Source organism: Diaphorina citri, unplaced genomic scaffold (assembly GCF_000475195.1).
Source record: "Diaphorina citri unplaced genomic scaffold, Diaci psyllid genome assembly version 1.1 scaffold572, whole genome shotgun sequence".
In the NCBI taxonomy this organism is placed as follows: Eukaryota; Metazoa; Arthropoda; class Insecta; order Hemiptera; family Psyllidae; genus Diaphorina; species Diaphorina citri.
Window position 1 is genome coordinate 74,545 of NW_007378006.1, and position 22,111 is coordinate 96,655.

General features: G+C 39.8%; 2 protein-coding genes and 1 non-coding gene across 5 annotated transcripts in view; 2 read left to right on the forward strand and 1 right to left on the reverse strand.

Annotated features, from left to right (window-relative positions):
- LOC103510193 (mitochondrial thiamine pyrophosphate carrier-like) overlaps positions 1–10,895 on the forward strand; it is a 45,503-nt gene extending 34,608 nt beyond the window's left edge. For all 3 annotated transcript variants that reach the window (XM_026824318.1, XM_026824319.1, XM_008474840.3), the window contains exon 7: positions 10,408–10,895. In XM_026824318.1, the coding sequence (XP_026680119.1) occupies positions 10,408–10,569 (162 nt within the window). In that variant the 3' untranslated portion in view covers positions 10,570–10,895. The remainder of the gene's footprint in view (positions 1–10,407) is intronic.
- LOC113467865 lies at positions 470–588 on the forward strand. The gene has a single exon (XR_003391801.1). It is a non-coding gene; the product is annotated as a 5S ribosomal RNA (ribosomal RNA).
- A 5,293-nt stretch (positions 10,896–16,188) lies between the features above and the next one.
- The window catches only part of LOC103510198 (enoyl-CoA delta isomerase 1, mitochondrial-like), a 14,996-nt gene continuing 9,073 nt past the window's right edge, over positions 16,189–22,111 (reverse strand). Inside the window, exons 3-5 of the mRNA XM_017444483.2 lie at positions 21,670–21,794; positions 20,936–21,082; positions 16,189–17,034 (exon numbers count right to left, since the gene is read on the reverse strand). Of these exons, the coding sequence (XP_017299972.1) occupies positions 16,870–17,034; positions 20,936–21,082; positions 21,670–21,794 (437 nt within the window). The 3' untranslated portion in view covers positions 16,189–16,869. The remainder of the gene's footprint in view (positions 17,035–20,935; positions 21,083–21,669; positions 21,795–22,111) is intronic.

Below are 22,111 nucleotides of genomic sequence, written 5' to 3' on the forward strand. Positions count from 1 at the left end.
CCGGTGGAGTGACTAGTGTGACAGGGGTGCGAGGAGTGAACGAGATACAGAAGGTACCAACGATAACGTCTTCATAGATCTCAAGTAAAAATGAAATTAGAAGTGATTCAGAATAATAATTATGAATAAAATACTGGCTCAATAGTTAGCTTGGTTGGTAGCGCGTCTGTCTTTAAACGCTAGGCCGCGTGTTCGATTCCCGCCAGGGGCAAATTATATTCTGAACCGAAAAGTTTCTTTCTCGGAACGGCTGGCTTTCTCTTATCCTGTCTTCCTTCTCTCTTCGATTTCGAAACAATAAGACCTTAGCAGTTGACGGCTCCCTCTATCAAACCCCCTCACTCCATCTCGGAATTCACTTCGTTCGGTCTACAGATTTTACGTTCAAGGTCAGGTTTTACTATTCAAGTCATTCATTCATGCTGCTCTTTCTTTTCATTGATAAACTCGAATTTCTCCCTCGCCTCTCGCCAACGTTCATATCACGTTGAATACACCAGTTCTCGTCCGATCACTGAAGTTAAGCAACGTTGAGCGTGGATAGTACTTGGATGGGTGACCGCTTGGGAACACCACGTAACGTTGGCGTTTTTTCTTTCTTTCTTTTTTTTCCTCAAAATGCAGACCGACCCGAGTTAGAGCCTGTTCCCACTTGTGAGATTCATCCGATTTTTTTCCGAATGTCCTGTAGGCAATGTAATCAGAGTGTTCACACTTCACTACACACGACACGATTTTTTTCGAGCGACAAGTCTGAACGGGCTTTTAGTTCACTTCGTTTCGTTCAATTTCACTTCTGCGTTCTTCACAAAATCTTCACACACAATAGAACAACATTTTGGATCAATTTTTCCATCCATTGACCGAATCTGTTTTCTTTCTACTTTCCAGGAAACCGAGTCCGATCTACGAAAGCCAAGTTTGGGCAACACGGCGGCTTTCGACAGCCGAAGACCGTCCGTGGCGGACACATCCGAGGGCAGCCGAAGTCAGACACCGCATTCCGACACCCGCTCGTACAGGGAGAGGCTCAAAGATCGAATACAAACCGTTAAGGTAACGCTCGGGTTTTACTTTTTTTCCAACAAACCTCAGTGGTGCAGTGGTTAGGGCGGTGGACTCTGGATCTGGAGGTTGGTAGTTCGAGTCCAAGTCAAGTCATAACATAGTGTATTAAGCGAGGAATGACATTTGTGACAAGCATGTATGCTCAACACAATTTAAATTCCTTATAAGTAGAGGGAATATTTTAAATTGCTCCATGGGTAAAGAGTAAGCCATATGTATTACTTATTTATATTGAGATGATTTGTGTTTATGATGTTTATAAATAAATGGTTTTATATATTTTAAAAAATAGTACCGACTTAATTTAACTTCAATCAATGTGATTTCTCAATTATTTAGCCTTAAGATACCATGTTTGTTACTTACAATTACACGAGCGCATTTCGATGTACAAAGCAATACAGATAATTTGACTTGTTTTTCCAGGAGAAAGCAAGCTCCTCCGTGTTTACAACCCAGTCTAGGAGTAGACTTCGGCAGAAACTAATGAAACAACACAGTACTCTCAGTCAGATGAGTGATATGGTAAGTCCAGTCAGTCACTATCAGGTAAACCTGACAAGTACACCTGATGTCAGGTGTACCTGATAGTGTGTGGCAGCAATATGTCCATCAGGCGAACTGATGGAGAACTGAAACTTGATGAAAATTCGATCAGTTCCAACTGACACTTGACCGACCTGTTGAGTGTGACACGGTTCTATCAGGTACACCTGATCAGTTCTCAGTTTTCGACTATCTTTATTTAAACCTCAATATTGCTATATCATGGAATTCTCCATCCGTGCCAGATCATTGTTCTTACGGATGGGTATACCTATTTGTGATGGGTACCTATACCTACCCATTTGTGTAATTTTTGTACGAGTTCCAAGGCAATCAGCCCAGTAAAAGTAGCTCAAAAGTAACAAGATTTGACCCATACAAACAGAGATATCAAGTTGCTTGCCCTGCAGAAGGTCCCGGGTTCGATTCCCACCATCAAATAAATAGATCATCACTCATGTGAACTAAAAACATCACTCAAGTGAACTAAAAACATTGAAATAAATACTCAGACCATAATTTTTATACCATCCTCCTTCATCAGGAAACAAAATTCCAGATGTAAATTTATTGCCCCAGCTGTTCATCGAACCTGGAACCCTTCTGCCTCTCGACCTAGTTCCACCTGACACAACCCTTCTGGTCCCGAAAAAATAATAACTCTAGTTACCTACTTGTGTAAAATTATTATTAAATAATGGATGTTAATTTTACCATCTCCCGAACTTTGGTAGTTTGGTTTTGGGAAGGAAACAGTTGTTTGAGAGTCAGATGTAAAACAGGTGATACAGATGACCGCATGGTTCATCTGTTTTTCACATGGTGTTTATCCAAACAGCCCTAATAGTAGCATAGAAGTAGAACGTTGGACTCGTCAGCCGGAAGGCGCGGGTTCGAGTCCCAGAAGCGACATGAAATTTAGGGGCATCATAAACAAATTTTCTCTTTATATTCTGGACCTGATAGGGCTTTCGGGGGGGGCCGTTGATTCTATAAGATCAACCCATCGCTTAGGGCTGTCTGTCTTATAGGAAAGTAAAGTAAGTCGGCTATTTTTTTTAAGCTTCTTGGGTAATGGAAAGTAAAACAAAGGTCGTTTTCGGTTTCAGCTGAAAAAAGAAGAGGCTCAAAAAATACAGCTTATATTTGTCTGTGTTGCAGCATGCCCATCCAGTAGTGTGTCCCTCATCAGATGGGCGAGAGGAGGCACAATATATCCCACTTGGGTGCTGGGTCAACACGAGAACACCAGAAAATAACCCGATGAAATATTTGCAACCGAAATACGAGCGGAAATTTATTTTTGATTGATAGGACTGGCATCACAAATACACAACGGCTCTCGCACAGTTAGTCGGATTTCAATTACTTTTCAGCTCATCAGCTCTATAGCTTTCGGACCACATCAACCTATGAGGGGCCCTTCGGGATCTTATTTTGTATGTACTTTTCCTTTATTCTAGTCTTGCCTCGGTGGTGTAGTGGTCAAGACGCTCGCCTGGTAATCAGGAGGGCGTGGGTTCGATCCCAGCCGAGGTATGGAATTTTATCCTCATTTATTTGAGAATTTGACCACATAATAATGGAGCTCTAAGGGTTAGGTGGTAGAGAACGCCTAAGGCGTTAACCTCGCCTAGTGGTTGCCTTCCACTCAAGAGTCTATTATTATTATTATTTGATTTTTTTTCTTGAACTCCTCCTCGAGTTCTAACAAAAACGTCCTGCTTGAACTTTTCCAGTCAGAAGTCAAAGACCCGAATCTTCTCTCGCCCTCGGCCGCTATTCAGCACCCATCTGCTGATCCAGATGACGAAACTTCATTCAGCAGCCGCCCCTCTTCCTCCCATGATTCAGCAAAAACCGTGCTGACAGCCGTGGCCCAGGTGCACACTAACAAAGGTCTGGACGTGAGTAGCGAAGAGGAAATTGGAGCAGGAGCGGAAGTTTTGGATCATGATGAGAAAGAAAGGTATAATGTGTGTTAGTGTATGCTGAAACTTTGCTTTCGGCTGAATCAGAGAGACAGAATTAGGATGTAGAGGAACAGGAACACAATTTTCGAGATCTTAAGCAAACCACTCACTATCAGGTAGACCTGACACCTTCATCATCAGGCACACACACTATGATGACAGGTACGGTCCGAATGTCAGGTCTACCTGATACCTGAACAAACATTATCCCATCAGGATAAAATTATGTTCAATAAAAATTCGATTTGATTTAAATGATCTATCTTCTTTTTACTTTCCATTTTCTCTACAGGCAGACCCGTACAGTACACCGCGGGGCCCCTCTGTTCCAAACTCGGGCCGCGTCCTTTGACCACGCCCCTGACCTGTCCACCCAACCAGGTCAAACCTCAAGGCCCCAATCCAGACAATCGGTGAACCAAGATGGCGATGCAGGAGGAGGAGGGGGAGGAGGAGGGAGAGCCGGTGGAGTGACTAGTGTGACAGGAGTGCGAGGAGTGAACGAGATACAGAAAGTACGTTAAGGGGTCCAAGGATAACGTCCTCATAGTTCTCATAGTAAAAAAATTCAGCCGTCCTCATAGTAAAAAAATTTGGACCGATTGCAATACTTTCAATACTAGTATAGCTCGCTATACTGTAGTAATAGGAAGTAAAAAATGAAATTACAAGTGATTCAGAATCATAATTATGAATAAAATACTGGCTCAATGGTTAGCTTGGTTGGTAGCGCGTCTGTCTTTTGAACGCTAGGCCGCGTGTTCGATTCCCGCCAGGGGCAAATTATATTCTGAACGGAAAAGTTTCTTTCTCGGAACGGCTGGCTTTCTCCTATCCTGTCTTCCTTCTCTCTTCGATTTCGAAACGATAAGACCTTAGCAGTTACGGCTCCCTCTATCAAACCCCCTCACTCCATCTCGGAATTCACTTCGTTCGGTCTACAGATTTAACGTTCAAGGTCAGGTTTTACGATAATCAAGTCATTCATACGCTCTTTCTTTCCATTGATAAATTCGAATTTTTCCCTCATCTCTCGCCAACGTTCATATCACGTTGAATACACCAGTTCTCGTCCGATCACTGAAGTTAAGCAACGTTGAGCGTGGATAGTACTTACCTTCTGTTTCCATTTACCCTTTACTCATCAACTGTAAATCCAAGAAAAGAAGTACCAAGTGTTACTTACTCCCCTTTTACACAAATAAGTACTTTCTGATACCAACATTAACATAGTATTCATAGTAGGTATATTCAATTATTAATTAATTTATTTAATTTTGACATCCTTTGTAAATACTTTTTATTTAAGTTATATATAGAAATGGATACTTACGAGTATCCATTCACGCATAGAAGTATCCATTTCTATATATAACTTAAATAAAAAGTAGGTATATTCAAGATAATGATAGTACTTTGTACTATAGGACACCTTCTATTTCCTCTTCCTCAAAAGAAAAACACAACCGGAAAACAACTGTTCTCTAAGTACTGGGCTGTTCATTTCCTATTTCTGACGAGAAGAATTAAGTAGGGTGAACAGAAGGATGATAGAGACAAGGTGTTAAGGTAGGTTTAGACGAAGCGAGTCTACTCGCGCACCAAAACTCGTTTCCTCCTCGCACATCAAAACTCATCCTCGCGCCACTGTTTACACGAAACGCGTTTCCTCGCTTGGAAGGGTGAGCCAGGCAGTTCGTGCGAGTCCAGAGGTAGGGATAGGCAAGGGAACTCGCCCGGCAATATATGACACGGTCACACGAAGCGAGGAATTACTGCGAGTTTCCTTTGATGCGTGATTAAAAACCGACTGGCGATGGCTCGCTGCGAGTGCTGCTCGGGGTGAGGAAACTCGGGGGATTTTACCCATCTACACGACGCGAGGGAGCGGAAGCGAGGTAAATGCGCGAGTAGACTCGCTTCGTCTAAACCTACCTTAAGAACATGAAAAATGACAATTAGGTAAGAACGAATAATAATAAAAATCTGTATGCCAAAATGCCAAATATTTCAACGTTGGGTTGATGCTTGAAGCATTCTCTTCCACCCAACCTCATTTTTGCTCTTAAAATCTTTTGCCAGAGATACTGGTATATTTAACCCCAAATTCTTCAAGTAACAGGGTTTTACCCCTGACATTAAAATTTGATTAGGTGGTGTAAAAATTGGGTTTTACCCCTTGACAATCTTAGGTGATTAAATTATGTTCTACCTCTAATAAGTCATTGGCATTTATAACTGTTTTGACCCTCAGTTATTTATAGATGATTCATATTCCCCAAGAACATCTTTTTTGACCTTCAAAGTACTTGGGAGTTACTAAAATAAATTGAATATCAGGTATTTTTAGATTTTTTTGGAATCCCATTTATTTCAGACCTTTAATTTCTGGTGATGTTTTTATTTACCCTACCAGATTTATTTACATCTGAGACCATCTTTTTGGTCAGTAGGAAAGAAAAGTGTAAGTGACCATTGTAAACAAAATTAATAGGTAGGTAGTAAAATGGTATTAAAAACATTTTTATCAATGTCAACCCCTTTTTATACTACTTTTAGCTTATTAGGGGTATTCTCTGGTCACATATGTGTCATAATATCCGACCTTTAAAACCACCATCATATGTCCTTTTGTAGGAGTTTGAATAAAACTAAAAATCACTAATTTGGTATTAGGGTGACTGCCCTAAATGTTGGTACCAGCACCCAATGTGCCCTGACAACTGTCTCCATCAGAATGGAATATGAAAGCCCTTTAGTTTAGTTTATTGTAAGAAATTACTTGTAAGATTATTATATCACATATATTTCCTCTTTAAGAAAGAAAGAAAAAAAAAGTTTAAAGGTTCTATCAGGTACACCTGATCAGTTCTCAGTTTTCGACTATCTTTATTTAAACCTCAATATTGCTATATCATGGAATTCTCCATCCGTGCCAGATCATTGTTCTTACGGATGGGTATACCTATTTGTGATGGGTACCTATACCTACCCATTTGTGTAATTTTTGTACGAGTTCCAAGGCAATCAGCCCAGTAAAAGTAGCTCAAAAGTAACAAGATTTGACCCATACAAACAGAGATATCAAGTTGCTTGCCCTGCAGAAGGTCCCGGGTTCGACTCCCACCATCAAATAAATAGATCATCACTCATGTGAACTAAAAACATTGAAATAAATACATAGACCATCATTTTTATACCATCCTCCTTCATCAGGAAACAAAATTCCAGATGTAAATTTATTGCCCCAGCTGTTCATCGAACCTGGGACCCTTCTGCCTCTCGACCTAGTTCCACCTGACACAACCCTTCTGGTCCCCAAAAAATAATAACTCTAGTTACCTACTTGTGTAAAATCATTATTAAATAATGGATATTAATTTTACCATCTCCCGAACTTTGGTAGTTCGGTTTTGGGAAGGAACAGTTGTTTGAGAGTCAGATGTAAAACAGGTGATACAGATGACCGCATGGTTCATCTGTGTTTTCACATGGTATTTATCCAAACAGCCCTCATAGTAGCATAGAAGTAGAATGTTGGACTCGTCAGCCGGAAGGCGCGGGTTCGAGTCCCAGAAGCGACATGAAATTTAGGGGCATCATAAACAAATTTTCTCTTTATATTCTGGACCTGATAGGGCTTTCGGGGGCCCCATTGATTCCAATAAGCTCAACCCATCGCTTAGGGCTGTCTGTCCTATAGGAAAGTAAAGTAAGTCGGCTATATGTTTTTAAGCTTCTTGGGTAATGGAAAGTAAAACAAAGGTCGTTTTCGGTTTCAGCTGAAAAAAGAAGAGGCTCAAGTGGTGGCGGCTTTTAGGGCTTTCGGGGGCCCCGTTGATTCTAATAAGCTCAACCCATCGCTTAGGGCTATCTGTCCTATAGGAAAGTAAAGCAAGTCGGCTATTTTTTTTAAGCTTCTTGGGTAATGGAAAGTAAAACAAAGGTCGTTTTCGGTTTCAGCTGAAAAAAGAAGAGGCTCAAGTGGTGGCGGCTTTGGAAAAACACAACCAGATCAAATCCAAGTGGAAAACTGTGACCCGAGCCTCCCTAGAGGTAAGTTACACCCTCGCCGCTTAATACTACACTGAGAAAAAAAAATGGTGACAGGGTGCCACAAGTTTAGGGTGGAAGAACTCTATTATTCGGTTACTTCCCCTGATTTAGGCTGTTGGAGTTGAAATCCAAGCGAACCAAAACCAACTTTACGATCCAGCGGATTCTAGCGTGTCGCTGAGCGCTCCGTTGATTTTTCTTTGAGTGTTTATGTTCATTCATTTCCGAGTATGTAGCTAGAAAAACCTACCCAGGTTTTCTAAAGTAAGAAAAATGCTTAATTTTAAGATTTCCAAGTATGTAGGTACTTTACCTATAGGTAGGTGGGCAGAATCCGGATTTCTGCATTGCTAGTCAAGCACATGCACATATGTATAAGACAAGACATTATTGTGTATGAAAACACTTTTTTCCAGAGGGTAACGTGGTAGTGAAATTACCTCTGAATCTCTGATTCTACCAAGATTGCGTTTTTAAAATTAACAGCTGCCTTGAGATAGGTAGGTAGGTATATTTCTATAATTTCTTATTGACTTATTCTTAACAAAGAGTTAGTTGTATTTTGTTTTCTACACGGATTTATGGCTTGAGATTTCAGCTGCCACCTGGCCATGTTTATACGTCTTGATTTTGCCGTTCCGCTTTGGTACGTCCACCTTACTTCGTTATTTCACTGAACCAAAGGGAACCGAAAGTTCGGTCCCTAACCAAAGCCGAGGCGAGAGGCTTAGTTTCCAAGCTTTGTACCTTACTTTGTTGTCACGAACAGCTGAACCATAGGGAACCACGTATGCTGAAACTTCTGAATCAGAGAGACAGAATTAGGATGTAGAGGAACAGGAACACAATTTTCTAGATCCTAAGCAAACCACTCACAAGGCGAGGTGGTTAGTTTCAAAACCAAGTACCTTACTCGTACTTCGATTATTTTACATCTGAACCAAAGGGAACTGAAAGTTCGGTCCCTAACCAAAGCCGAGGCGAGAGGCTTAGTTTCCAAGCTTTGTACCTTACTTTGTTGTCACGAACAGCTGAACCATACACACACACACTATGATGACAGGTACGGTCCCAATATGATGACAGGTACGGTCCATCAGGTAGAACTGACTCAGGTCTCCCTGATAGTGAGTGGCTGACCTAATGTGTGTCATCGAATGCTGAAACTTTGCTTCGAGAGCCCGAATTCGGATCGAAAAGAACAACCTTTTTAAGATCTTATGTTTGGTCTGAGCAGCTGGCTGGGGGACTTTAAACAGGGAGGATACCAGCCTGAAATTTCCCTTGCTAACGAAATAGCAAAGGTTGAGTGCGAAAAATGCATTTGTAAAAAATTGTAGCCAAAAGCAATCACCCTAAGTAGGGCTCGTTGAGAGGCTGTCAAAAACGCCCACGCCGTATGAACACGGGAAAAGGTGAGGATTTTTTTTTAAGAGGTTTGACAGAGGGAACTGTAACTGCTAAGGTCTTATCGTCCCGAAATCGAAGAGAGAAGTAAGACAGGATAGGAGAATTCGGTACATAATAGTGTGGAATAACAGGACAACCTCCCTTGCAAAGTGGTATCAGACTAGGCTTGCACAAAGGGGATGCCGGGTTCAAACTTATGTCCTTTTTTATGTTATAAAATAGGGGAAGTGACCTAATATTTACCCACCTGGTACAAACCGGCTCCACTTTTCCAAATAGGGGAACATCGCCCAGGGTATAACGTAGCAATAGATGAGAATGAGGATCATGAGGGCCTTGGAGTAGGACATACGCCCGTCCATAGGTTTAGCTATCACTCTGAAATTAATCATGAAAATAATTGTGTAATCACCTCTTTTCTTTTTATTCTTCTTTGAGAGAGGTTTGAATTGATACAGGGAACTGTAACAACAAAGGTCTTAACGTCCCGAAATCAAGAGAAGAAGAACAACATAGAAAGCCAACCGATCCGCGAACGAACCTTATAAAATCCGCCCCGCGCGGCAATCGACCCCGCGACCTAGGGCTTACAAAGCAGACACTTCCCTCCAACCTAACTACGCTGGTTTGAGCTTAAACTTTGAACCAGCGAAATTGTTCCTTTCTACTGCATGTTCTCTTCCCAAGTACGACTTTTCTCAAAGAACTAAGAAAAACTTCCTTCAATATCCTTAAATAATAGTAAAAGTACATTACATTGCAATGAATGAGGGACTTTTCTAACGAAATTCCCATGTGCTGAGTCCAATGTGTAGGACCGTTGCACCTAATATAATAAAACTGAGACAAATATGTAACATATTATTGTCCGTACCTGTATCGGTCATAGGCGATGGCCACATTGGTGGCACTCTGCCCTATTCCACTGATGGAGCCCATGAGACCAAATATCTGACAGCGAAATGCCAACCGCTGCACCGATCTTAACCTAAAGTTTAAACTCCGATTAAGTTTAACTCGCGGATTAAGCAATCTGATGGGCTGAAATATTTAAAAATCAATCAAATCACATTGTTTAAACCGAGTTTAAACTCACTTTGTGACCCGAGGGTTGATGATAATAATAATAATAGACTCATGAGTGTAAGGTTAACGCTGGAGGCGTTCTCTACCACCTAACCCTTAGAGCTCCATTATTATGTGGTCAGATTCTCAAATAGATGATTATAAAATTCCATGCCTCGGCTGGGATCGAAACCACGCCCTCTTGTTTATCAGGCAAGTGTCTTGACCACTACGCCACCGAGGCATTTCTATTTTTTAATCACAGTGTTTTTTTGCCCTTTAACTCCAGACGTTCCAATGTCGCACTCTACTCGACTGCCTGTGGAAAACCTACCGCCAAGAATCTCTGCGCGGTTTATACAAGGGTCTGTCACCCTCCCTGCTCAAAGCGGGTGTTACCTCTGCCTGTCACTTCACTGCGTATGAACACACCCTGCGTCTATTGTCCTAAGGATAGAAACACCATCATGTCACGTGAACTCACGTGAGCTCATGGGGAGTCAGAAAGGTGTAGTTCAAAGTTTCCCCATAATACTGTAGGTAATTTCGTTCAGGATAGCTGCACTGATAGTAGTGCAGCTTCACGTGAGCTCACGTGACGTGATAGTAGTGTGTTTCTACCTTTCCTACGGAGTAAATATCACTCTAGGCTTGCAAACCAGAGGTCTCGGTTTCGATTCCCGGTGGTTCTCAGAACGCACCATGCATGCCAGCATAGGACTGGAAAGTCCTTTTACTCCGTTTAATCGGTGTTTTAACTTTAATCCCCGGGGCCACAAAGTAAGTTTAAACTCCGTTCAAGTTTTAATCTTGGGTTAATAGCAATCTTTGCTGTAATTTTAAACTGCTTAAAAATCGACGATAGATTTCACTTTGTGGCCCCAGCCTTAGTTGTTTAATTTTTACTCTATTGTAGGTACCTAGCATTCTAGTCAATAATGAAAACTGTTTTGTTTTGAAAACTTAATAGGATATTTTATTTTGATTATTACCAGAGTAAAAAAAAAATATATAAATGTCAGAAATACCTAGTAAAGGAGGCTCTTTGTAATGCTGTGATATCCACAAAATTGTGAAGAAGCTCTCAGCTTCACCACAAAGATATCATGATAGCAAAATACGGCTTTGAAATACTCACGCTATAAACACCCAAATGACCATCCCGTTGCCACAAATGGAGAAGATGGTAAACACAATGTACAGACACCCCAGTACGTAGTTGTACATCGGGTCTATCTCTTCGTATTGGAACCAATGCTCCGGAATACGAAACCGGTCTTCCGGCGGAACGTTCCACCCGAGCATACGCTTCCCGTTCACGGAGAAACTTTCTTAGAGCTAAAACAATGCTATCACTTAAGTGTATCTCAAGTTTATCTTTAGATTGATTAATCGATACTCCCAAGTTAGTTGTTTATTATCTTAAGTTTTTCTTTAGATTAATCGATACTCCCAAGTTATTTTATTACACGAGTATTATTTTTAGGAGAAACCATCCTCTGTAGTGTAGTTTTTTTTTTTTTTTTTTTTTTTTTTTTTTTTTTCTCGGAGAGAAAAGAGACAGAAATTGGGTTAATCCATAAGAAATGTGAAAATGTCATAAGAAGTGACCAATGAATGTCAAAATTTATAGGTCATAAATGTCAAAATTGAAGCTGTAAATGTCAAAATTGGATCTTCGAGTGCCAAATTTGAACCTGTAATTGTCGAAGTTGACGTATAAATGTCAAAATTGAACCTGTAAATGTCGAAATTCAACCTATAATTGTCAAAATTCAACCTTTAAATGTCAAAATTTGACCTATAAATGTCGAAATTAAACGTATAAATGTCAAAATTCGACCAAGTTAACCTTGGTCGACGAAGGTATAAAATTTCCTCGTTTATGTAAATTGCAATTGTAGAACTCTTGAGAAACCACGTATTTTCAATCTCAAATTACATTGAGAACTAAATTCCATGCCTTGGCTGGGATTGAACCCGTGCCCTCCTGCAATTGCTTTGACCACTACACCTACGCCAAGATAGGAAATGGTTGTGAGTGAACATAAAAAACTTACCGCGCGAGAGCCACAGGTCCAATAGACGTTTAAACAAGTTTAGTATATATGTATAACATCTTGCTTAACATAAAAAAGCTAACTAGGTTGGCCGTCATGCGTTAGGTCAGCCGATCATTATCAGGAATACCTGACACCTGTTGAGCACACACACTATCAGGTAGACCTGACAGGTACGGCTGAAAAGGTCCGTCTGTCAGGTCTACCTGATACCTGATGAGCACACACACAATAGACGTGTCATTGAGATAGAAATCAGACTCCATAGTGATTGACGTTTGACTTACGACCGTGACGAAAATTTCACTGATTCATAAAGAGGAAAACGGATCCCAAGTAAGGCGAACTTCCGAACAGAGTACCTATCCTTTTATTCGGAAAAAATACCGGAAGAACACAAGTAAAAGCCAAACTAATCTCGTGGAAAAAAGTTACGACAGGTAAATATTCGTGAAAAATGAGGTTAAAAAAATGGAATAATTGATATCGTTTTTATTGGAAAGAAAACAGGCCAAAATTGATTTCCGAAAAGTCTTTGATATCGTGCGAAAATTTTCACCAATTAATATGTATAATAAAAAGAGGATTATTCACCAAAAAGGGTTTTATGTAAATTTTTAAATCGCGTCGTTTTAGAAGTAGTTTAACCGAGTTACTGAAAACTGGGGTTTTAAGTTCTTTTTTGGAAGCGTTCCTCAAGGGTCACTTTTATGGTTCCACCAATTGTTTTATTTCTTTTCTTGACTTGTTTTACAAAGGTTTTTAGAACTTTAAGATTTCCAACTTCAAGATTATCCGAAATATTCAGCTTTTATAGAATGGTTTTTAGACTATGGACTTTACCGAGATGACCGTTTTTCTAGTTTTCCTGTCAAATAACAGAGACCCGATGTTCAGCGGACATCATGGAATACTGGAGAAATTTTCATCCATCCGCAGTTTATTTATAAGAAGACGTACAATGGATTCCAGTTTTGATATCGAAAGCGTAATCCGCGAACAATCTGATTTCGTGGTAATCCAGTTAGACGTTGGGGTTTTCTATTAATCCTTAAGCTGGCCACTCACGATCACGTCTGACAGAGCTAGGTCTAGTAGACTGCGGTCTGTCAGACCATGGAAACGTGTATGACGGAAAAAGCTACCGGCCGGCGGCCTAGGTCTTTCAGAACGTCTGATAGACCTAGGTCTAGTTTGACAGACCGGACCGACCATTGAAACGTGTGTGGCGGAAAAAGCTTCAGGCCTAGGTCTCTCAGACTGTCTGACAGACCTAGATCGGAAGATTTTTCCGCCATACGCTTTCTAACGGCATGAGGCTCTGAGCGTGAGTGGCTGGCCTAGGTCTCTCAGCACGTCTGACAGACCTAGACAGTAGAAACGCTGTGGTGGAACAAGCGTCAGACCTAGGTCTCTCAGACGGTCTGACAGACCTAGGTCGGAAGATTTTTCCGCCATACGCTTTCTAACGGCCTGAGGCCCTGAGCGTGAGTGGCTGGCCTAGGTCTCTCAACACGTCTGACAGACCTAGACAGTAGAAACGCTGTGGTGGAACAAGCTTCAGGCCTAGGTCTCTCAGACTGTCTGACAGACCTAGCTCGAAAGATTTTTCCGTCACATATGTACGTTCCGACTAAGGCCGGCATGAAATGATTTAGTTTTTTTTTTTTAAAGAGGTTTGACAGAGGGAACTGTAACTGCTATGGTCTTATCGTCCTGAAATCGAAGAGAGAAGGAAGACAGGATACGAGAAAGCCAGCCGTTCCGAGAACAAATATTATCCCATCAGGATAAAATCCGCCCCGGGCGGGAATCGAACCCGCGGCCTAGCGCTTAGTATAATGTGTTTCCTCCTGTTTTTCTTTTTCTTTCTTTTTTTTTTCTTAGTTTTTTTTTTTTTCTTAGTTAAGCAAGGTCTTTTCAATGAATTGTTAATGTACGTATTGTTCTTTAATAACCCATCAAATATACGAGACCTTGTTTAGACTGCTGGGGTAAAGGGACTTTTCAGTCCTATTCGGGCAGGATAAACAAGATATATTCTATTCTATTCTATTCTATTCTATTCTATTCTATAAATGCGCATAGTGACCGGTGCCAGCATGGTAGGTAAACATTGATCGAGCGCTGGATTATTGAGTCAGGATACAGTAGAACCTCGATTATTTCAACTAATAGGGACCGAGGATAGTAGAAATAATCGAAAGTTGAAATAATTGAAATTTCGTCCGTATAAATGAAAAAGGAGCAAAATTTAGATACAAAAGAACAAAATGGTCAATAAATACCCTACTTTGAACTGATTTTGGGGTTAAAATAATAGAGAGTTGAAATAATCAATCGAGGTTCTACTGTATTTGGGAAATCCTACAATGCTGCAGTGAGCACCAAAGTTGAGATATAATAACACAAACAAACGGCATTTATTTATACATATATTTATTATTAAATTTATACATATATTTATTATTAAATGGACACAGGAACGAAAAAATTTGTATCATACAAATGATTGATTCCGTGACTGGCTGTTGCGGGGCCCACTCAGCCTCGTGAGGAAAATGTGTAGCTATGCAATATAAATGCGCATAGCGACCGGTGCCAGCATGGTAGGTAAAGATTGATCGAGCGCTGGATTATTGAGTCAAGACACAGTAGAACCTCGACTATTTCAACTAATAGGGACCGAGGATAGTAGAAATAATCGAAAGTTGAAATAATTGAAATTCCGTCCGTATAAATGAAAAAGGAGCAAAATTTAGATACAAAAGAACAAAATGGTTAATAAATACCCTACTTTGAACTGATTTTGGGGTTAAAATAATAGAGAGTTGAAATAATCGAGGTTCTACTGTATTTGGGAAATCCTACAATGCTGCAGTGAGCACCAAAGTTGAGATTATAATAACACAAAGAAACGGCATTTATTTATACATATATTTATTATTAAATGGACACAGGAACGATTCATTTCGAAAAAGCAAGAGCTGCCCGTTGACAAGATGATTCGGTACGGCTTATTCGGCACATTCTACGTAGCGCCTACCGTGTACTGCTGGCTGCGTATAGCTAAATACCTCTGGCCAAAACCCACGCTCAATCATTCGCTCAAGAAAGCCCTGGTCGAGCAAGTGACGTACACGCCTTTTGGAATGGTAAGACCTTTTTTGAGGAGCTTTTCTTTTTTTTTTTAGGAGCTTTTTTTTAGAAGGAGAATGAGAAGAAAAAGAACAAGAGGAGTAGAAGATTATTATTATTTTCTTTTTGGTTTGATAGAGGGAACTGTAACTGCTAAGGTCTTATCGTCCCGAAATCTAAGAGAGAAGGAAGACGGGATAATAAGAAAGCCAGCCGTTCCGCGAACGAACGTTTTCCGTTTTCAAAATCCACCCCGGGCGGGAATCGAACTCGCGGCCTAGCGCTCACAAGGGATTAGAAGATTATTATTATTATTATTTTTTGGTTTGATAGAGGGAACTGTAACTGCTAAGGTCTTATCGTCCCGAAATCTAAGAGAGAAGGAAGACAGGATAAAAAGAAAGCCAGCCGTTCCGCGAACGAACGTTTTCCGTTTTCAAAATCCACCCCGGGCGGGAATCGAACTCGCGGCCTAGCGCTCACAAGGCAGTGAAAAGCTTTGAGGGTACACCGGAGGTCTTATCGTACCGAAATCGAACAATAAAGGAGAAAAGGATAAACGAAAATCAGCCTGAGATTTTATTTGGGGAAGATAAAATCCCCGTTGTTATAGTTCCCTCCATCAAACCTCTTAAAAATACTTTTACTAGTTTTTTCATTTTTTTTAATAAGTTGTAAAATTATTTTGTACCATATACACAAGACCTTGTTTGTTTCGACTACGGGGTAACGGGGGTAAAGGGACTTTTCACTCCTATTCCGGCAGTATAAACAAGATATATTCTATAATGCTAAATTTTCAAAAAAAAAAAAAAAAAAAAAAAAAAAAATGACACTTTTTGTATACTTAATTGACGCTTAAAAAGTTAAACCCCCAATGAACTCCACATAACAGCATAACACCCACTCAAATGTAAAATAGCACTTTCTAAAATCTAAAAATAGGGATATAAGAGACTCACAAAGTCTAAGAAGAAGAACCTCCCTCACGAGAGAAATCGAAAAAGATGGACAGTGAAAAATCTTAGTAGGTAGATGATTGAATGGAAGACCTTTAGAACTGCGACAATAAAATAGTGTAAAAAAAATGGTTGCATTTGGTTAAAAAAAGAAAGGAAATAGTGAACGTGTACAAGATATTAATATAAAAATATTAAAATGAAATGCATAGTGGTTAGCACGGTGGACTTTGAATCTGGAGGTTGGTGGTTCGAGTCCACGTCAAGTCATAAAATTTAGTATTGGCTATTAAGCGGGGAAAGTCGCTTTTACATTTCAACACCGGCTTCTGATTTTCATTCCCAATACATATTCATTTGTTCATATTACCTAATCAGTCTTTTCTCATTTCTTCTTCAAAGATTGCAGGTACACACCCAGTCCCTTCTGTACTTGTGGTGATGTTATCAGGTCTACGGCATTCTTTAGATGTATTGTGTTAACAGTCTTGGTAAATTTTGGTCGATTTTCTTCCCTGGATTTTGTTTGAATTTCTTCACTTATTGATACTAAGATTACCTTATTATATCAGTCTTTTCTATTAGTTATATTTTTCATTTCTTCTTCAACGATTGCAGGTACAGACCCAGTCCCTTCTGCACTTGTGGTGATGTTATCAGGTCTACCACATTCTTCAGATCCTTTTCCTTGTTCTCCATCAGATTGGAGATGGTTTTCTCTCGTAGCATTAGCTTGGTGAGCTTACGAGCCGCTCCTGAAATGAAGAATCATGGAATAGAATATAACTTGCTCCCCGTACTTCCCATTTAGGTGCTGAGTGACACGAGAACACCAGAAAGTAACTCGTAGAAATATTTGCAATCGAAAAACGAGAGCAAATTTTTGTTGATGCTGGGATTCGAACCCGGGACCTTCGGTGGTCTCAGAATCCAGGTTGAATAATCACCAGAGAAGTTCAGAATATGGCACTTATTTTTTCAAAATATGGCACTAAAAAAGCATGGCTCAGAATCCTCAGAACCGATCTACTCTCAGTGGTCTCAGAATCCAGGTTGAATAATCACCAGAGAAGTTCAGAATATGGCACTTATTTTTTCAAAATATGGCACTAAAAAAACATGGCAATATGGCACTTATTTTGGGAAAATATGGCATTCATTTGTTCAAAACATGGCAAAACAAGCAATTTTTTCAAGAATCAGAGGCAACTATTTTACATTTTTCCTTAAAACGTCAATTAAAATTGAATTCTCAACCTTTTAAAATAATTTTTCGCTGTTTTTTGACTTCAGATTTTGATTCTTGAAGACTTTTTACATAAGAATCGACCTTTCATACTAAATATTTTCCCAAATGCACAAACAACTATTTCAGTACGGTTCTTTTTTAGTACATACTTTTTTCTTCGTTCTTAATGTTTTATATTTTATCCAAAAATGCTTAAAATATGGCAAAACAAGCAAAAAAAAAAGTAAGTATTTTTATGGCATTTTTCCAAATTTTGATAAAATATGGCAAAATAGTATGGCGCCATGGCAATATGGCATTTGAACTTCCTTGGTAATGAGTTAACTATGTGGGAAGACTTTTTTCTACCAAGAACATTATCCAAGTTCCTAGCTGCTAGATAGTAATTATAGTAGAGCTAAAGTTTTTGGTTAGGTTGCAGGTGTTTTGTGTAAAGATATATACGCATTATGCAAAGTTCTCTGAGCTCTTGTATCATTTGAATACATTACTGCAAACTCCTACACCCTGCAAATCGCAAAGAAGTAGATGTAGATACTGGTGGTTACATCATACAAATACATTACATCATGCAAGTGCATTACACCTACATCTAGTATCACATGGGTACCTACCTACCATTTCTTCCAATAGATACTTATCTACCCACAGAATAAGGACTTTTTTTCCTTCTTTAGGGATGTCTGTGGAAAACGTTTTGTTTTATTTTTAGAAGCTCTTCTACTAGAGTATTTTAAGATAGGAAATTTTCGACCAAAAATTGGCGGCTCAGGCTCGGGATTTTTTTTTCTTCAAATACGTATTTCGTAAATGTAATAGAAAGTCGTGTGATGTTCACACCAGATTTTTTTTTCTTTTATTTTTATTCTATTAAATCTAAATCATGATCTATCTGTGGTGAAGCTGAGAGCTTCTTCACAATTTTTGTGGACATCACAGCATTACTAAGAGCCTCCTGTACTATTTCTGTCATATCTATAATTTTTCTTTTTACCCTGTTAATGCCGCCACTGGTCGTTACTCGATTAAAGTAGCTACTCAATTGTCCTCACGAGGCTGAGTACACCCCGAACTCCAAGCACACAGCCGAAAAAAACCTCGGCCCCGCCGGGAATCGAACCCGGACCTCCTGCGTGCAAGTCTAGTGTGATACCCACTCGGCCATGGAGGTTTTTTTTTTCTATTCAGAACCTCACACTTTTCCCCTCAGGTGAGTTTCTACATGGGCATCAATCTACTCGAAGGCCGATCGCCGGCCGACGGCTGGGCCGAGATACGCGAGAAGCTGTGGCCTACATATCGGGTGGGGGCGGTCGTGTGGCCCGTGGCCCAAATGATCAACTACACTGTGATAGCGGAGAAAAATCGCCTGGGGTTCATGAGCGCCTGTAGTCTGATGTGGTCCACGTTTCTGGCGTATATGAAGAGCTTGGATGATGATGAGAAAAAGAAATAGAAGAAGGAATAGGAGAAAAAGCAAAGAAAGGAAGAGGAAATAGGCGAAGAAGAAATAGGGGAATAAGTTGTTCTTTAGTAAAATACTAAAATATACTATTATACTTTCGAGAGTTTAAATGGTGAAGAGGAGAACAAAGAATAGGGGAATAAAGTGTTCTTTGATTTTTGTAATTTTCAGGGTCGTTTTTTTCCCCCCCATTTGGATGGTTAACCATTTTCGTTGGGGTTTTGGCAGGGTAACCTGTTTAAATAAATGCAAATGCAGTTTCTTTGTGTTATTATGTCACAACTTTGGTGCTCACTGCAGCATCGTCGGATTTTCCCAATATCTCAATAACCCTAAAATCCAATGTTTACCTACCATGCTGGCACCGGTCGCTATGCGCATTTATATGTCATAGCTACTCATTTTCCTCACGAGGCTGAGTGGGCCCCGCAACAGCCAGTCACGGAATCAATCATTTGCATGATACAAATTTCTTGACCCCGCCGGGAATCGAACCCGGGACTCCCGCGTGCAAGGCGAGTGCAGTGACCACTACGCCAGGGAGCTGACCGATAGAAATGAATAGCTCACCCCTAAAGGGGATTTAGCTAAAAATGTAGGTGTACCTATAACCTAGGTATAATACCTATCTAACGTGTGCCGTTCTTTTTCTTTTTTGTAGCACCTTTTTTTTAATAGAGGGACTGTAACTGCCAAGGTCTTATCAACCTGCTCGGGAACGGTATAAGCTAAAGACTTGAAATTTGGTATGTAGTTCACAAATGTGACAAGGATGCAACACAAAACGTTTGGTTAAAATAGGTGCTGCGGTTGGCGGTATTTTTACCGCTTTTTGGCGGTTTTCAGCTATATTGACTAAACGGTTAGAAATATTGTAAATGTTACAACAGAACACCCAAATAAGCACCATTCAATAGGATAAGGAAAGTCGTGTGATGTTCGCACCAGATATTTTTTTTTTCTAGGGGTTTGATAGAGGGAACTGTAACAGCGGACGTCTTATCTTCCCGAAATCGAAGAGTGGAAGACAGGATAGAAGAAAGCCAGCTGTTCCGAGTCAACCTTAACTGTGTAGGATAAAGTTCGCCCCGGGCGGGAATCGAACTCTCGGTAATTATGCAGAAGTCACGTCCATGGAAAAGAAAAGCTCCTTTTTGTATTTAACCTAACCCTATAATAACACTAATCACTGCTCTAATTGTGAAAACTCCTTCTTGCATTTAACCTAACCCTATAATAACACTGGTCACTGCTCGTTTGTGCCAGTTCCTTTGGTAGCAATATTCCACGGACGTGACTTCTGCACAAGTACCGAATCCTGAGCCAGCCTCTTTGGAGGGTAGTGCATCTGCCCTGTTCGTATTAGGTCATGGGTTCAATTCCCACTCTGGTCAGATTTTATCCTACTCAAACTAGGTTTGTTCTTGGAATGGCTGGCTTTCTCCTACCCTGCCTTTATCTGCTCTTTGCTTTCCTTGCAATAAGACCTTAGCAGTCACAGCTCCCGTTATCAATCCTCTTTTCCCTGTATCAAAAAACTTCTGTCCCTGTTGCTTAACTCCATACACAAAAAGCTCACTCTGAGGCTTAGGTGTTGGGGTAATTGCTGCAAGGGATGGATTAAGCTTATACAAATCCACTACCTATGTGTCTGTTTGTTCAAGGAGAATAAACCCATGAACCCTATGGAAACCCCTACTGGTAATGAGAAAGAAAAGGAAATGGACTCGGACAATAAAGAAGACAGTCTGGACAATGCATTGAAGATCATGAACAATTTGTTCCTCCTGACGGAAGAATTTGTCCACGACAATCCAAATGGCGGGTAAATATGTTGCCATTTTAAGGTGTATTTTTTTATTGGATGCTAGAAAATGCGAACATTTTCCTACATCATCCAGCATCTTAGTTGATAATAATAAATGAAAAAACTGATGGGTACTCACGTTAATAACAGCTACACTAGGAAAACTAGTGGCAAACAATCGAAGCCAAGTAGCCCGGAGCTGTGTCCAAAATGTGGTCAAACTCTCTGGCGTACAGTTGTACAATTCGAGAATATCAAGACCTGCAGTGAAAATATTTGGTAACCCCTGAAATTAAAAAAAAAAAAAAAAAAAAAAAAAAATGGCGCCTTGGAAAAATTTTTTTTTCTCCGAATTTTGTTAAAAAAAAAAAAAAAAAAAATTGGACCGATTGCAATACTTTCTCATTCCTAGTATAGTATAGCTTTACTATAACTGTAGTAATAGAAAGTAAAAAGATGATTCTATGTAATGATGTAGGTTTATGTATTTATTTTATTATTATTTTTTTCTTTTTTTATGACAAGTGGGAATGGCTTTAGGTCAAATCTAGCCACTGACTTTGAAAAAAGAAATAAATGTTAGCTAGTATTTTAAGAGGAAATTTTTTAATGTTCCTGGACTTTGTGAGTTACTTTTGTCCCTAAGAAAAAAATTCCATCTTCCACTTTTGTTTGAAATATGTCCCCCCCCACAGGAATTTAATTGTGTTAAGCATAAATGCTGGTCAAAAATGTTGTTCCCTGCTTAATACACTACACTAAATTTTATGACTTGACTTGGACTTGAACCACCAATCACCAGATCCAGAGTCCACCAGTGCTAACCACTACACCACTGAGGTTGGTTTATGAATGTCCCATTATTTCACTTACTGAGGTCAAAATCAATCCCCGAGCCTTTTCCTTTTCCAAATTGGCCAAAGTATCTTCAATGGTTTTCAAAAACCCAGTGTTCAAACTGTTGACAGGAGCTCTTTGCAGCTTGACGGTAGCCACACCTGAAATTTTAGAAGACAAAGAGTACTCTAGCAGCAATCTAAGCAAGGTCTTTTAATGAGAAATTTTCTTGTGTTGAACATTTGGTACTTGTTCAGAAGTCATGTCAATGGAAAATTGCTACAAAAAGGATGAGCTGTCAAAAATGAGCAGTGACCAGTGTTACAGGGTTAGGTAAACACAAAAAGGAGCTATCTTTTTCATTGTTGAGGCTTCTGAATAATTACCAAACATTTTTTTTCTAGTTTCATTAAATTCAAATGAACTATTCAGTTTTTTTTTTTTTTTTTTTTTTTTTTTTTTTTTTTTTTTTTTTTCC